The sequence below is a fragment of the Carcharhinus amblyrhynchos genome, chromosome 16 (assembly GCF_965287045.1).
Source record: "Carcharhinus amblyrhynchos chromosome 16, sCarAmb.v2.hapA, whole genome shotgun sequence".
Taxonomy (NCBI): domain Eukaryota; kingdom Metazoa; phylum Chordata; class Chondrichthyes; order Carcharhiniformes; family Carcharhinidae; genus Carcharhinus; species Carcharhinus amblyrhynchos.
In genome coordinates, this window is record NC_137339.1 from 4241959 (window position 1) to 4258898 (window position 16940).

Consider the following 16940-nt stretch of genomic DNA (forward strand, 5'->3'; position numbering starts at 1 on the left):
TCAAGAAACATTAATTTATTGGTTATGGGTATTCTTGGCAAGGCTAGCATTTATTACCCATTCTTAACTTCTGAAAAAGTGATGGTGAGCTTACTTTTTGAATACAACCAAGTGGCTTGTTAGTCACCTCGGAGGACACTTAAGAGTCAACTCCAGCTCTCTGGTCTGGAGTCATAAATAAGCCAAACCAGATAAGGGCAGTAGATTTCCTTTTATGAGGACGTAATGAATCAGATGGGTTTTTATGACAGTCCAATAGTTTAATAGTCATTACTAATACTGGTATATCCAAACTTTATTTAGTTAAGTTCCTCAGCTGCCATGATGGAATTAGAATTAGGAGGAGGAGGTGGCACAGTGGTATTGTCATTGGATTAGTAACCCAGAGATCCAGGGTAATGCCCCGGGGACCTGAGTTTGAATCCCACCACAGCAGGTGGTGAAATTCAAATTCAGCAAAACAAAATCTGGAATTAAAAGTCTAATTAGGGTCATGTAACTATTCTTTAATGTTGTTAAAACGTATCTGGTTCACTAATATCCTTTAGGGAAGGAAATCTGCCAACCTTACCTGGTCTGGCTTCAGACACACAGCAATGTGGCTGACTCTGAAATGCCCTCTGAAATGGCCTAGCAAACCACTCAATTCAAAGGCAATTAGAAATAGTCAGTAAATACTGCTACAGCCAGCAATGCTCATATCTCCTAAACAAATATTAGAAAAATTAGATATGTTTCAGGGTTAAGGCTAAATAGACTAAACAGCTGCATCAAATTGCAGATAGACATTGTTGAAAATGTTGATATCTTCACACACCAGTGAAAGATAAATACATTGAAGCAAGGACCACAACCAAAATACTGGTCAGTAACTGGCAGAAGGCCCATGCAAGTGCATCTTTGTTTGAGGTAGCTGTGATCAGCCTTCTGAAAACATATATCCTGATGTTTGATGACAGGACACCTAGATAGTCCCGGCTGTGGCCAGTCCTTACGTGAGTGTATTAAAGTATGCCACATTTATCCGGTTTTGCAATCATTCAACCTAACCCGCATGTCTTTGGACTGTGGGAAGAAACCAGAGCACCTGAAGGAAACCCAGAGACAGTCAGCCAAAGTGGAATTGAACCTGGGTTCCTAGTGCTTTGAGGCAGCAGTGCTAATCAATGTGCTGTCCCTGTTATCTGGTGATTATCTCAAAAGCATTTATGGGAACTTGCTGTGTGTAAATTGGTTGCTGTATTTCAATAGTGACTGCACATCAAAAATACTTAATTGGCTGTAAAGCTCTTTTGGGATGTCCAGACACTATGAACAGTGCTATATAAATGCAAGCTTTCTTAAAATTAAAATTAGGAGTTAGTCTCACAAACTTCCTAGGTGCCAGATTTTCTGCTGCTGTGGGCTTGCCTATATTGCAAGTGACTGCAGCCTAATTTTGCTGCTATCACAAATCAGGGCTACAAACTTTTGGGGCAGGTGCATTGGATGCCAGAATATTGGCAGGTGTTTTTTTTTTGCATCCCATTCTTGAAATAAGAATGTCGATATGCAATTTGATTTCAATTCGAAGATTAGATTATAAATAACTTGTTATAAAATTAATTTTATTCATCAGTTGTTTAGACATTGCCTTAGAACAAACCTATCAAGGGAGCAAAATGATCGGAATAGCACTGGAGAAAGAAGATCTGCTGTAGAACAAATGAGAAGTGAGGAACGCAATGTAAATGGTGAGTAATTGAAAATGTTATTTTGTGAAAGGTTTCAAGTAGATTTTTTTTGTTCTCTTCTGTAATAGGCCATTATTTTAACTGATGGGACCTACTTTATATTTGCACTATTTCCTTTTACATTTGACAATTTTCTTATCTCTTTATTGCTAGACTAGATTGGGAATGAGGAAGATGTTTTTTAAAAACATTCTTAAAGGTTAAGTTTTGAATATCAACCATCACAAAATACATAAGAGTCCTGATTCAGCGTCAACATTGCAGAGCCTCAAATATGGCAGGTTCAAGTCACAAATCTAATGCATGACCTTGTGTGCTAGACATACAGTAAAGCAATGTATGGTTTTGCATAGCCAAATGTTAGTGCACTTGTACCAATAATTCTAAGAGTTACAATTTGGCAAATTCTGCACCCAGCAGCACCTCCTTCTGGCACATAGTAAAAAGCTGTACACAGGGTAGGTTGTGAGGTGGGGTCATTGACTCAGTGTCCTCCATCTTCTTAAATTTCTATGACCTACTGCTCCTTCTAGGTGTTTCCCCTGAGAGCACATTAGAAGTGGAGGCAATCTGCTGCCTCTGGCCTGTGATGCTCTTGACAGGCATCCTCTGAAGGGCCTGGGCCTGGAGGGCTCCAGCCAAGTTTTGGGTGTCACAGGTATCACCATGTCACTCTAATTTGCCCACTGCCTAGGAGGGAGGGATTCAGAAGTGCTAGACTACTGGAGCTGCTTGGTGGAAAGCTCTGGAATGGTTCCAGTGCTCCTCCTTCCTTGGGGAGGGGGGTGGGGGTTGGTGCTTGCTGGCCCGTGGGCTATTCCATGGGACAGAGGGGCTGAAGTGAGGTCCAGATGCCTCTGAGTCACCTGGCGTCGACAGTTCTGGAGGCCCTCCACTAACTGAGCCATTGTGCTGAAGCCCTCAGCCATGGTCCTCTGTGACTGGGCCAAGGTCTGGAGCACTGCAGCAATGTCATCAATGACTGACTGTTTTGAGTCTGGATGACCCTTCATCAGAGCTGAAACAAAAACTGAAACTGCTGGGGAAACTCGGCAGGTCTGACAGCATCTGTGGAGAGAGAATAGAGCCAATGTTTCAAATCTGGATGACCCATTACCTGTTCTGATAAGGGTCATCCAGACTCGAAACGTTGGCTCTATTCTCTGTCCACACATTCTGTCAGAGCTACTGACTTTCCCCAGCATTTTCTGATTTTGCTAAGTAAATATAAGTTGTTTTTTGTTTCCAAAGGACATTAGTGGATTTTTGTAACAATCCAACCAAAAACTTCATGGCCACCAATACTGATACCGACTCCTTATTCCAGCTTTTTGTTTTCTAACTAAGTTCACATTCACAAATTGCCATTATAGGATTGTGAATTTGTGCATCAAGATTATTGGGCCAGGCCTCTGAATTACTAGCCCAATTACATAACCACTGCACCATCATATCTGAGTCACACTAGTGGCAATAAACATGACAACAGAAGATAATATTTTAAAGGAAAAATGCATGCAGATATAACATTTCTAATATAATAGAAAATAGTTTACAAAATGTGAATATGAGCACTGCAAACATAATGTGCTTTGAAGCGTTCTGTACCTGAATTATGGTTTTACAAATTTCTCTTTCCTCACCCTCCCCACACAAACCCTTTTCTGGTTTGATAAAGATTTGCCCATTACGGAGCAGCCTTGTGATTTGCAAGATTCTATAATAATTGAATCCAGAAGGAGCAGCATTGATCACAGACCAATATCAGTACAGAAAATAAGCAAAGAGAAGAGTCCATTTGAAAATGAGATCTATGAATCTGTAAGTGTCTGTATTCGAATGTTCTGTCTGAATTAGCAACAACATACTTCTAAGAATGTTAAAGGTGCTTTTATTATTGCATAATAGGAAACCTACTAAAATTGTTGAAACGTTTGATTATTGTGGAAACAGAAAAACATCACAAGATAGGAGCAGGAATAGAGCATTTGGCCCTCAAATGTGCTCTGCCATTCGATAGATCATGATCTCAACTCCACTTTCTGGCCTTGCTTCCACACAAACTCCCCTGCCTCCGCCTCTCATAAGATTACATTGCTGATGAGTTTATGGACTGAATAACACTTTTTCAGCATATTGTAAGAGAATAGCTCCATTTAACATCCAGAAGAGATTTTTTTTAAGCAGATGATACAACAACTAACTGCAGAATGTTGTGCTACATTGTGGTGTGCTGTAGAGATGCCTCTGCAAAACTCAACACAGCCGCAGTCTCAGACTCAGACCCAACCTAATTTGTGTTTACTGTGGAGAGTTTACAAGCATGCCGTCGAGGGATGATAGGTGAAATGGTAGGGGTGGGAGCAGGAGGAAAGGTTTTGTAATATAGATGACCTGGCACAAGAAAATGTAGTGATAAAAGGTGCAGTTATAAATATTTTTTGGTTTACTTCAAATAGGAAAAATCTGATGTTGACTTAACATCGGTGGAGCTTCCTCTTGAGGACTCTTTGGTTGTTCATCTTTCTACTGGAGATGAGAAAGCCAGTCTGCAAAATGAAGTTGCAGAGGTGGGTAAAATGCAAATGTCTCTTGCAACATAGACTGAAAGGAAGAATAAGGCTAACAGAGCGCTGGAGGAAAAATAAATATACTTTATGATTACATTTTATTTGTAAAAAGCAGCTTGTGTCCTTTTAATCTAATAGTTATCTGATGATAATAGTGTAATTGCTACAGATGCATATATTGTTTTTTATCTTTGAAGGGAGCATTTAAAAATTCAGCTTTATGCTGCAGATATGTCTGGAGGGAATGTAGCTCAGATTTTGGAAGAGCAGGATAATTACTCATTTTAACTTTGCAAATGGCTATGTAAAGTAGAGTTAATGGACTTCTGTTTACTTAGGTTCACCGGGGATTACTAATTAGAGTGATTGAGGGTCATGCAGTGTTGGGGTTTATGTATGGTCCTGGGCCTGTGGCAAACAGAAAAAGCTTTTGCAGAAAGCCGTTTGGTTTGCTGCTGAAGCCTGGTTGAAGCTAGAAGGGCTTTGCTGTCCTCTGGAACTCAATCTCTGTGAGAAAGCTTCACAACTGCCTACACTCATTATAACAAATGGTAAAGGCAAAATACTGCGGATGCTGGAATCTGAAGCAAAAACAGAAAATGCTGCAAAGTCTCAGCAGGTCAGATAGCATCTATAATGAAAGAATAGAGCCAACATTTTGAACCTGGATGGTGCTTCGTCAGAGCATTCAAGCTAGTACAAAATTTGTGTAATTGCTGGAACAACATCTTTCTCAAGTCTGCATATAAAAAATCTGGGAAAGCGTAGGAATTCAAAATTTGGGTTTTAAGATTAAGGATAAAAGGGCAAATTCTGCATGGCTGTGCTCCTAATAGCAAAGATATTAATGGCCAAATGACCTTCTGTGCCATATGGTTTTATGATAGAGCAGACTGAATGTCTAGGAAAACAAAAGTGCAGTGAATTAAGTGTGCAGACCTTCATGCGCAAATGTCAAAGTTCCCATCGAATTCACACATCATGTTGACTTAGAACTAGACTACTGTTCCTTCTTTGTCACTGGGTCAAAATTGTTGAATTTCCTGGATAAAAGCAAATTGCTGCAGATGCTGGAATCTGAAACCAAAAGAGAAAATGCTGGAAAATCTCAGCAGGTCTGGCAGCATCTGTAAGGAGAGCCTTGACAAAGGGTCATCTGGACTCGAAATGTCAGCTCTTTCCTCTTCCTACAGATGCTGCCAGACCTGTTGAGATTTTCCGGCATTTTCTCCTTCGGGTTGTGGAATTCCCTCTTTGTTGGTGTACCTACACTGGTGGTGCCCCAACACCAGATAGTCTTCAGTGTTTCAAGCAGCTGGCTCACCACCATCTTCTTAGGGGCAGTATCTGATATGGTCACCGTAACAGGTAAACACATCCTTTTACTTCTAGATTCTAGATTGTGCCTTACAACCAGACGGCTTTCCAATCTGCTGAATAGACCATGCAGCAGCCTCAGGCGAGGCTTGGGGAGGTGGGGTCTGCTTCCTAATCATCACTTTGTGGTGCCTAGATGCAGCAATGCTGGCAGGTTTCTGCTCACCGGACTTAGAATATCTGATGCTAAAATGCTGCCCCATGGCCTTCCGTGGGAGCTCACCCCTGTTATCTTGATAGCAGTCAGTCAGGATAGGCAACATCTCCTCTTCCACAACCATCCTCAAAACCAATGCTCCACAAGGCTGTGTCCTTAGCCCCTTACTGTACTCTGTATACATCTGTGACTGTGTGGCCAAATCCCCCTCCAACTCGATTTTCAAGTTTGCTAATGACACCACCGTAGTGGGTCAGATCTCAAACAATGATGAGACGGAGTACAGGAAGGGGATAGTGACAATACTTGTACGACGACAATAATCGTACGACGACAATAATCTCTCCCTCAATGTCAACAAAATGAAGGAGATAGTCATCGACTTTAGGAAGCATAGTGGAGGGCATGCCCCTGTTTACATCAATGGGGAGGAAGTAGAAATGGTCAAGAGCTTCGTGATTTTAGGTGCCCGGATCATCAACAACCTGTCTCCATGCCGACGCTATCGTTTAGAAAGCCCACCAATACCTCTACTTTCTTGGAAGATTAAGGACATTTGGTATGTCCACTACGACTCTCACCAACTTTTACAGATGCATCATAGAAAGCATTCTTTCTGGTTATATCACAGTTATATCACGGCTCCTGCTCTATCCAAGACTACAAAGGGTCGTGAACGAAGCCCAGTCCATCCCTTAAACCAGCCTCCCACCCATTGACACCGTCTACATTTCCCACTGCCTCTGAAAAGCAGCCAGCATAGTTAAGGACCCCATTCACCCCAGACACATTCTCTTCCATCTTCTTCCATCAGGAGAAAGATACAAAAGTCTGAGTACTCGTACCAACCAACTCAAGAACAGCTTCTTCCCTGCTGCCATCAGGTTTTTAAATGGACATACCTTATATTAAGTTGATCTTTCTCTGCATCCTAGCTAAGAATGTAACACTCCATTCTGCACCCTCTTCTTTATGTAGGGTATGCTTTTTCTGTATAAACAATAGTTTTCACTGTATTAATACATGTGACAATAATAAATCAAATTAGATTATCCCATGACTTTAGATTCATAATTGAATTAATGATCTTTGGATTATTCATCCAAACCTTTGGATTATTAGTCTAGGAACATAATCATAACAATATGTGTATTCGTCTCGGTGAATTGTGAATTTATGTTTTAAAGTGAGAACAGTTAAAATTTTAATCTTCACTGTGGGTTTTTGCACAGAAGCAAAGTACAGCAGGAAATCAGGAATATGATGAAACGCATTGCAACAAAAGATCGCTGCACCTTTGGCACAGTTTACAGGTAATTATCTTCATAGTACTTACATTTACAGCTGAAGCCAATTGTCTACTTGTGCACATAACTAGAGAAAAATAATTCTATTTGTCATATTTCTTATATGGTGCTAATGATTAACACTGGTGATGAGGCAGCGTGAGGGGTTGGGAAATTGGATAAAGGCTTACCAATGCAAACTGGGTGCAGGGAACAATATGCAGAACAGATAGGTTTGACACCAATTGAAATTGGACCTTGAAGCTTATTTCAGTTAAACCAGTAAGCTGTGGACCCTAGGCAGCTCACTGGCAGAAGGAGCAGACACTGATTTTAAACTGTTGGGATGCCAACGATAGTCCTGTAGAGATTTCATAGGAATTGGGGGTGGAAAGAATAGTTAAGGCCAAGCAACACTCCTCGTGGAAGGGTCATGGTATTTATTCCCAATCAAAATTTGACCACATTTTGTTCTTTCAGGTTTCCTTAGTCATTCTGTTTTTCCTTTTGTTGCCACTGACAGTTTCTCTGGCTGTTCAGTAGTATTTTCTTCTTGCTGCATTAATCACTTTATTTGTTTCTACATAGACTTTGCGTGCTGCCTTCTGCCCTCCCCACCCTACCTGCAGCCTAACCCATTGAAAGGCCTACATCCCCTCAAGTGTTATCTAACTCCAGATTCACGCCCAGTAATCTTAAATTCCAGATTTCCAAATGCAATACTCCCTACTCTGCTGCAAAATGCTGCCAAATTCTGGAACATGTGAAATTCTCAAAATCCTAGATTTTGGAAGTCAGTAGACCACTGCCCTGCACTTACTTATTTCCATTCCTAGTTGTCCAACATTTCTCCATGTGCATCCAGACCTTAGTCCATCTTATGTGCTTCTAGGCCTCAAACAACCCCTGCCACCACCACCCCAGCGAAAACCATAACCGTGGATGAACAGGCATATCCACTGCTTGCTGAAGTTTAGGTCTGATGTGTTCGACTGAGGCGACCCTGACCTATACAAGAAAGCCAGATGTGATCTAAGGAGATCCAGTCAAATGCCAAAAGACAGTACTGGATCAAGTTACACGTCCAGGCCAGCTAAGCAAACTCCCACTGACTATGGCAAGGTCCACAAGACGTAACAGGCTACAAGATGAAGGTATGTAAAATCACCAGCTCCAATGCACCCCTCCATGATGAACTCAATGCATTTTATGCCCCTTTTGAGCAAAAGGTCAGCAAGAGCATGGCCTCCATCCCGGAAATCACAGATGAACCTGTATCTGAGGTCACCATTGCAGATGTCAGAGCAGACTTCTCGAAGGTCAACCCACAGAAAGCAACTGGCCTGGATGGCGTACCCGGACAAGCACTCAGATACTGCGCAAGTCAGCTGGCGGGGGTGTTCAATCTCCCCTTACAACAATCTGAGATCCCTATCTTCTTCAAGAAGACAATCATCATCCTGGTACCAAAAAGCCAAGCAGCATGCCTTAATGATTATTGTCGGGTGGCTATAACATCCATCATATGAAGTGCTTCGAAAGGTTAGTTATGGCACGACTCAATTCAAGCCTCCCAGATTACCCGGATCCACGACAGTTTGCTAACATTGCAACAGGTCCACAGCAGATGCCATCTCCCTGGCCCTGCACTCAACCCTGGAACACCTAAATGATAAAGACACCTGTGTCAGACTCCTATTTATCGACCACTGCTGAGCCTTCAACACCATTATTTCTTGGAGACTCATCTCCAAACTCTGTGGCCTGGGTCTGGGCTCCTCTCTCTGTGACTGGATCCTGAACTTGCAAACCCACAAACCACAACCAGTCAATAAGGATAAGCAACAACACCTCCTTCCTGATCATTCTCAACACCGGTGCCCCACAAGGCTGTGTCCTCATCCCCTTACTATATTCTTTATACACCTATGCCCATATGGCCAAATTCCCCTTCAGCTCGATTTTCAAGTTTGCTGATGACACCATCATAGTGGGTCGGATCTCAAACAATGATGAAATTGAGTATAGGAAAGAGATAGCAAACCTGGAGAACTGGTGCAATGACAATAATCTCTCCCTCAAAGTCAACAAAATGAAGAAGATTGTCATCAACTTCAGGAAGCATAGTGAAGGACATGCCCTTGTCTATATCAATGGGGTCAAAGTTGAATTTGTCAAGAGCTTCAAGTTTTAGGTGTCCAGATGACCAACAACCTGTCTCCTTCCCCCTCCCCCGACACTACAGTTAAGAAAGTCCACCAACACCTTTATTTTCTCAGAAGACTAAGGAAATTTGATACGCCCACTATGGCACTCACCGACTTTTACCGATGCACCATAGAAAGCATTCTTTCTGGTTATATCACAGCTTGGTCTGGGTCCTGCTCTATCCAAGACCACAAGAAACTACAAAAGGACATGAATGAAGTCCTGTCCAGCACTCAGACCAGTTTCCCACCCATTAACACCATCTACACTTCCTGCTGCCTTGGAAAAGTAGCCAGCATAATCAAGGACTCCATGCATCTCAGACATACTCTTTTCCACCTTCTTCCTTTGGAAAAAAGTGCTACTGAGGACACATACCAACCAACTCAAGAACAGCTTCTTCCCTGCCATCAGACTTTTGAATGGATCTATGTCGCATTAAGTTGATCTTTTTCTACACCCTAGCAATGACTGTAATGCTACATTCTGTGTTCTCTCCTTTCCTTCTCTTTGAATGGTATGCTTTGTCTGTATAGTGGGCAAGAAACAAAACTTTTCATTGTATACTAATATATGTGCCAATAAATAAATCAAATCAAAAAAACTTTGTACTGCTGCCTGGGTGACTTTCTACTGCACCAAGTGTCGATGTACATCAGCCAATCTGATATGATATTGGCCATTTAGTTGCCAGCCAGAGTTACACAATTCTGCACTTGTACTTGCATTTAGAAATATGTAACGTGCAGTTCCACCTGCTGTGGTTGGTGGTTCCACTGAGCTCACTGACAAATAATGAAACAATATCACCGCCAGCAGGAAAAACAATAATATAGCAGCAGCTTATGACATTTCTTTGGTCAGTGTGGAGACACAATGGACCAGGCACTACATAGTTCCATCAGACTTGATTCAATTGATTTGCAATAGGTGAGATCATACTCATATTTGCAAAATTGAGCTCCACTTCATAAGTAATTACTTCATGGCAAATTAGAACTTGCGTTGACAGAATAAAATTTGCCTATATTGCATTTATAGAAAGTTTGAATAATTAACTATCCTGCAAAAGTTTCACATTTACTTTTATCCATAGTTACTGTTTGTTTCACAGGCAACAGATATAAACACATCAGGCCATCTCACAGATTCCTGCCAAAAACTTGACCAGCAGGACAGGAAAATGTCTTGAGTTGCAGAAGCGTTTTTATTTTCCAGGATTTGCATGGGGAATCACCGAGTGACCTGCCTGTAGGAGTCATTGAGTACATGCTCCCTGGGGATTGGTAATTAACTCACCAGATAGAGCTCGTATATGGAGCCCTGTTCAAAGCAGTCTCTGAGTGGGTCCACTATTGCATTGTCCTGGTTGGAACCTGTTTGCGTTCACCATTGACTTATGGTACGGTGTTTTACTTTGTTTTGTGCATTATAGCACTGTTCCTTACAGTTGACTCCTGGAGTTATTATTATTCTGGCAACGAGGTAAAAGAAATGTTTTAGTAATTCTGCTCATCAGATCCTGGTAAGCCTGTATCATTCAGTTTGTGCGATGCCATTTTTCATGAATTTAGAGCCATATTACACGAGTACTGAGGACAGGCCACAATATGCTGAGAGAATAACGTACTTATTTCAGGCTAATAAAATAGAAGGAGATAACCAGCAAAAGGTCATCCTACTAACTGCGTGTGAAGCTGCAATATTCAGTATTAGAGAAGTCTGATGTATCTAGCCGCACTGAATGCCAAAACTTTTGATGAGTTAGTGGAAGTGTGGCAAGTTATTACCAACCTAAACCTTCCACGATTTTGCAATGGTACAGGTTGAATACAACTACTAGATTTGCAGGGAAAACAGTGCCGGAATTCCAGATGCGACTAAGAAAACTGATGGAGCATTGCGAGTATGGACCAGCATTATTAGATGTGCTGAAATGCACCAATTGATGTCTACCACATCACAGAACACAATAGAGAGACTTAGGCAATCTTTTAGTACTCATGGAATCTCAGAAATTTTTGTGACGGACAGTGGAACCCCATTCACCAGTTGGGAATTTAGGACACTTAGGGAAAAAAATGGAGTACGACATGTCTGCACAGCTCCTTACCATCCATCATCAAACGGATTAGTGGAGTGAGCAGTCCAAGTTTTCAAAAGGGAAATGAAGAAACAGACTGAGGGTCTGTAGACACAAAATTGGCATATTTTCTTTTTAATTACAGAGCAATGCCACACGTAATGCCCGGTTTAGCCCCAGTGAGTTACTGATGGGCAAGTGCCTACAGACCAGGCTAAGCATTACTTTTCTGAACTCAAGTGGAAGAATTGAAGAAAAGCAAGAAGCCCAAAAAAAGGACTAAAATTTACTCAAGGCTGATAGTTTTTCATCAAGAGACATGACCCAAGTGTAAAATTTTGGAGGCAGCACCTCATGGACACTAGGAACACACTTGCAAGAGTAGGGCCAATGTCCTTTATGATAGGGGACAAGATCCTAAGGAAGCACGTACACCACCTATGCCATCGGGATTTGTTGATGGAAGTAGCTAATACAATCAGCATGCCATCTGGGATCCCAAAAACACTGAGGAAGTACAAAGCAACTCAACCAAAGGGAGACTCAAAAACAGCCTATGAGATTTCCGACTCCGAAATGGAAACAGAAGCAGCGGAATCCCAGTCAGAAGTCGTTATTGAGGAAGAACCATCTTTAGTGATACTTCGACAATCATCCAGAAAGAGACACTCGCTGATACGGTATACCCCACCTGACCAGGCAGAGCATGAAATAGAAGGCTGTGAGCCGAAAGAGGAAGACAGCTGAAAGAATGAGGGCAAACCCTTGGACTCAGAGGGGGTGGGGTACAATAACCCTTAGGACTTGCATGGGGAATCACTGTTTGACTTTCCTGTCAGACTCATTGAATACGAGATCTCTGGGAATTGGTAATTAACACTAGGTGGAGAACGTATATTGAACCCTATATAAAGCAGGCCCCTGAGTGGGTCCATTATTACATTGTCCCAGTTGGGACCTGTTTGTGTTGACCACAGGCTTGTGGTTTTGCTTTACCTTATTTTGTGCGATACAGTGCTGTTCCTTTACAACTGGCTCCTGGAGTTATTATAATGCTAATTTTCAGCCCATGCTGCTTTTTTCCACTGGGATTTTTTGGGAGTAGAAACTCAATTCACCTAAACCATGAGTCCTGCATTAAATCAGTTGTGATAGGAGTAAAGACACTTCAGGGACTTCTTTCTCTCTGCAAAGCTGATCAGAGTTAACCTTGCCTGTATAGGATAGGCATGGGAGAGTTGTTAGATCGCCCCAAAAAGAATAGTTGGGAAACAAGTTGTGAGGAGGAGATAATGAATCTGCATAGGGATATGTTAAGTAGGGGGTGGAGGGATTGGGGGGTGGGAGTTGGAATAACAGATGAAGAATAGTGGAGGAAATTTTAGATTGAGCAACTTGGCTGTTGGTCATTTGGCCATAACACCAGTATGGTTAATTCTTAATTTCTCTATGAAGTGGCCTAGCAGACCAGTACATTCAGGACAACTATGAATAGGCAAGAAGTTACATCTTTGCTAGTAATGCAGAAATCCCAAGAATTAACCACCATTAAAAATGATTGGACAGGTGTTGTTTTGAAGATACAACTAAAAAAAATTGTCTTGTGGCTATGAACGTTTGATTGGAAGCCAGGCAATATAAATAAGAAATAAAAACAAAAATTGCTGGAAATACTCAGCAGGTGTGACAGTATTTATAGATTAATGTTAATGTTTCAGGCTCCAAAAAGTTAACTCTTTTCTTTCTCCATTTTCAGTTTATACCTTGGGTTTACAGGCCAAAGCATGTTAGTATAAATATGATTTGGCCTGTAAAAGTGCACCTTAAATGTGTCATGTTACAGATTTATTTCTGAAAGTAGTATTTATGTTCTTTTTTTTCCACCTTGCACTCTGCTGCACTGTTGGTGTTGTTCCATTACCTGCAGTTTTGATATTCTTTTTTATAAGAACATAAGAACATAAGAAATAGGAGCAGGAGTAGGCCATCTGGCCCTTCGAGCCTGCCCCGCCATTCAATAAGATCATGGCTGATCTGTCGTGGCTCAGTTCCACTTTCCCGCCCTCTCCCCATAACCCTTAATCCCCTCTCTTATCAAAAACCCATCAACCCGCTTCTTAAAAATATTTAGCGAGGCAGCCTCCACCACTTCAACGGGCAGAGAATTCCAGAGATTCACCACCCTTTGAGTGAAGAAGTTCCTCCTCAACTCCGTTCTGAACTGCCCCCCCTTTATCTTGAGGCTGTGCCCCCTAGTCCTACTGTCTTTTTTGAGCGGGAAGAGTCTTTCCACCTCTATCCTATCCATCCCATTCATCATCTTATACGTCTCAATGAGATCTCCCCTCATTCTTCTAAACTCTAACGAGTACAAGCCTAGTTTATTCAGCCTCTCCTCATAGCTCAACCCCCTCAACTCCGGTATCAGCCTAGTAAACCTCCTCTGCACTCCCTCCAAGGCCAAAATATCCTTGCGCAGGTGCGGCGCCCAAAACTGCACACAGTACTCCAGCTGCGGCCTCACCAATGCCCTATACAGCTGCAGCAAGACCTCCCTACTTTTATATTCAATCCCCCTCGCTATGAAGGCCAGCATCCCATTCGCCTTCCTGACCACCTGCTGCACCTGCAGGCTGGGTTTTTGCGACTCATGCACAAGGACCCCGAGGTCCCTCTGCACTGTCGCCTGCTGCAGTTTTTCGCCACGTAAGTAATAGTCCTTCCTACCATTCTTCCTACCAAAGTGGACCACCTCACACTTGCCAACATTAAATTCCATTTGCCATTTCCTGGCCCATTCGCCCAGCCTATCTAGATCCTTCTGCAGACTCTCCACACCCTCCGCACAATTTGCCTTTCCCCCAATCTTGGTGTCATCAGCAAATTTCGACACCCTACACTCGGTTCCCTCCTCCAGATCATCTATATAAATGGTAAATAGCTGAGGCCCCAGCACCGACCCCTGGGGCACTCCACTAGTCACCAACCGCCAATCCGAATAGCACCCATTGACCCCCACTCTCTGCCTCCTATTTGACAACCTATTTGATGCTTATAAAAGCATCACTTTTCCTTTGATCATTTTCCATGCTGTTAAATGCAGCGACAGTTTGTTTTACTTCTACTTTTGTTTTTTTCTAGCGGATCCATCACAGAACAGGTGCAAAGTTTTTCACGCTACAGGAACTGTGCAGGGATCACAATCGCAAACAGGCTGCTGCTAAATTCTACAGCCTCCTAATGCTCAAGAAACAGTTGGTGCTTGAACTGACCCAAAAAGAACCCTACAGTGATATCATTGCAACCCCAGGAGCAACATTTTACCTCTGAGTACATACTGTTTTTTTTTGTCTCCTTAAAATAGCCTCCAAAATTACAGGAAGTATATTTATACCTTTATTGCATTGAAACTTATGATTCAGATAATGATAACCATTCCTCAAGCCACAAATGCCTTAAAATAAGTTTTTAATATTTCTGACTTGAAATACTACAATCCTCCTTTAATAAAGAGTTCATCGCAACACAAAGATAAAGGGAGCGTTCCTTCCAAAGGGTTTAACACAGTTGTAAGTAAATTAAAGCACACTGACCAGTAAAAAACAATTCTGAGTTAATTGGACACTGCAAAGATAAGATTCCTAGCAGATTCTTCAGTAGCTTGTTATCATACACCATTAATGACTGAATGTAGCTTCACCTGTGAAGAGAATTCAAAGGACATTGAACACAGATCAGCCTGAAGTGTAATAGCAGTACCATGATTAGATACAGTGAGGTTAGCAGTTAGTCAAGATGGGTACCTTGATCCATCTGTCCTGTCCTTCCATTCACCTATTAATGTTCAGCCCCACTAAGTTAACTTGCATAGGAAGACTGTCCTTCTACTGGATGTATTGAACTAAGTTCAGACAATACAGGAAAAGGTCAGGGAGAAGTAAACATCTCTAAAAGCACCCACCCAGTTTCCTGTGTTTGCGTCACCCAGGTGATCCAGTAGTTCTAGAGATAATAAGTAACATACCCTTAAAAATCACTTATTTACTTGGTTTATAGTGAAGGTCCTCATTCTATCAATGTGCCCGCCTGTTAACATTGATTGTTCAGAAAGATGATACATTTCTTTATAATTAGCATAATTTCAACCATGAAACATTATTTTAAAATGTTTGTTTTAAAGTTTAGGTTTGCACTGTTTTTGTATTTAAAAGCAGTTCAGTTTTTGCAAATAGCTTGATTTGCTTAATTTTTGTGCTTTTTCTACTTGTTATTATCATTTGTTATGGCTGTATTAACTTTGAAGACAGGTAATCTTTTTTGGCCAACAATAATTGCCATGAAATAATCTACTTGCTTCTATTGCTCAATAGGGAGTGTTTTCTTTGCAGTCTTTGGAGCTATGGTTTTTGGCTCTGATTATTTAATTATTGTATGTAAATAAACATGTTTGCTAGGGTTTGTGAACACTAGACTGGCATAATCATTTATTATGTTGCTGCATTAATTATAGAAATTAGCTTTATAAGAGGCCAAGAAATATGCTTTGTTCTGTCAGGGAAATTGGATTTAAAGCATTCACACCACCACTCGTGTATCCAAATACCATTGAACATTAATTTACTTACATTTTAAAAAACAGTTTTATAACTAGTATTCAAAAACAATTGTATAGTAGTCTCGCATAAACATGACAGCAGTAAAAGCTCATTAGACCCTACAAGGATGTTCCAATTCAAGTTACTTCCCAATGTTCATCCTTACCAATGAGCTGCAAGTTGACTTTTGGATATAGAAATAATGAACCTCATACTAAAACAGTGTCCTGTAGATACTAGGGACTGATTTTCCCAAACAAAATGGCAAAGTGTGAGGCTCTGACTTTCCAGAAACACAGTCAAGATTTCTCAGCAGATTTTCTGATGCTATGTAGAAAAAAGATTGGTAGAGTATGGTTTGTGCTGTCATTCTGATGGAATGGGGCCTGATAGACCTGGCAAGGTTGGCTCCACAGAGATCAGGGTGCCCTTTTTAAAGGGTGTCCAACTTATAAAAATAATAGACACTTCCCATATACCTGCACCCAACAATAGTCAGGGAAACCATCCCGCTTTCCCATGGAAGAATCAGAGTCACTCTAGCCCCCCTATCACCGCTCCCCCCCCCCCCCCCCCAAGCCTACAAACGGCGCTGTCCTTCGTGCACATCCCATTTATTGTGGGCAACCCTTAGCAGTGCACAACTTAGTGCACCATGGCGCTGCTTGAGTCCCAGGGGGCAATGCCCAGTCTTGGCCCTTAACCTTTGGGGCTTCTTGGCACCTCTGCACCCCAACGTGATCATCACGACTGGTTTTCCTTTTCGAAAACCAATAATGGATTGCACCAGCGTGACAGCACGCTGGTGCAATTCAGTGTGGGGGAACATTCCACAGGGCTAGGTGATAGAGCATAAAGCCATTTGATGATATTAAAATTGATTTCAATGCATGCAAATCAGATTGATGCCCAGTCAGGGGCCGAGGAAGAT

General features: G+C 41.7%; 1 protein-coding gene across 1 annotated transcript in view; it reads left to right on the top strand.

The window, feature by feature from the left end:
- The window catches only part of LOC145353603 (double-strand-break repair protein rad21 homolog), a 41932-nt gene extending 27188 nt beyond the window's left edge, over window positions 1–14744 (top strand). Inside the window, exons 9-13 of the mRNA XM_080204362.1 lie at window positions 1619–1733; window positions 3412–3554; window positions 4193–4303; window positions 7070–7150; window positions 14556–14744. Of these exons, the coding sequence (XP_080060488.1) occupies window positions 1619–1733; window positions 3412–3554; window positions 4193–4303; window positions 7070–7150; window positions 14556–14744 (639 nt within the window). The remainder of the gene's footprint in view (window positions 1–1618; window positions 1734–3411; window positions 3555–4192; window positions 4304–7069; window positions 7151–14555) is intronic.
- Window positions 14745–16940: the final 2196 nt, after the last annotated feature.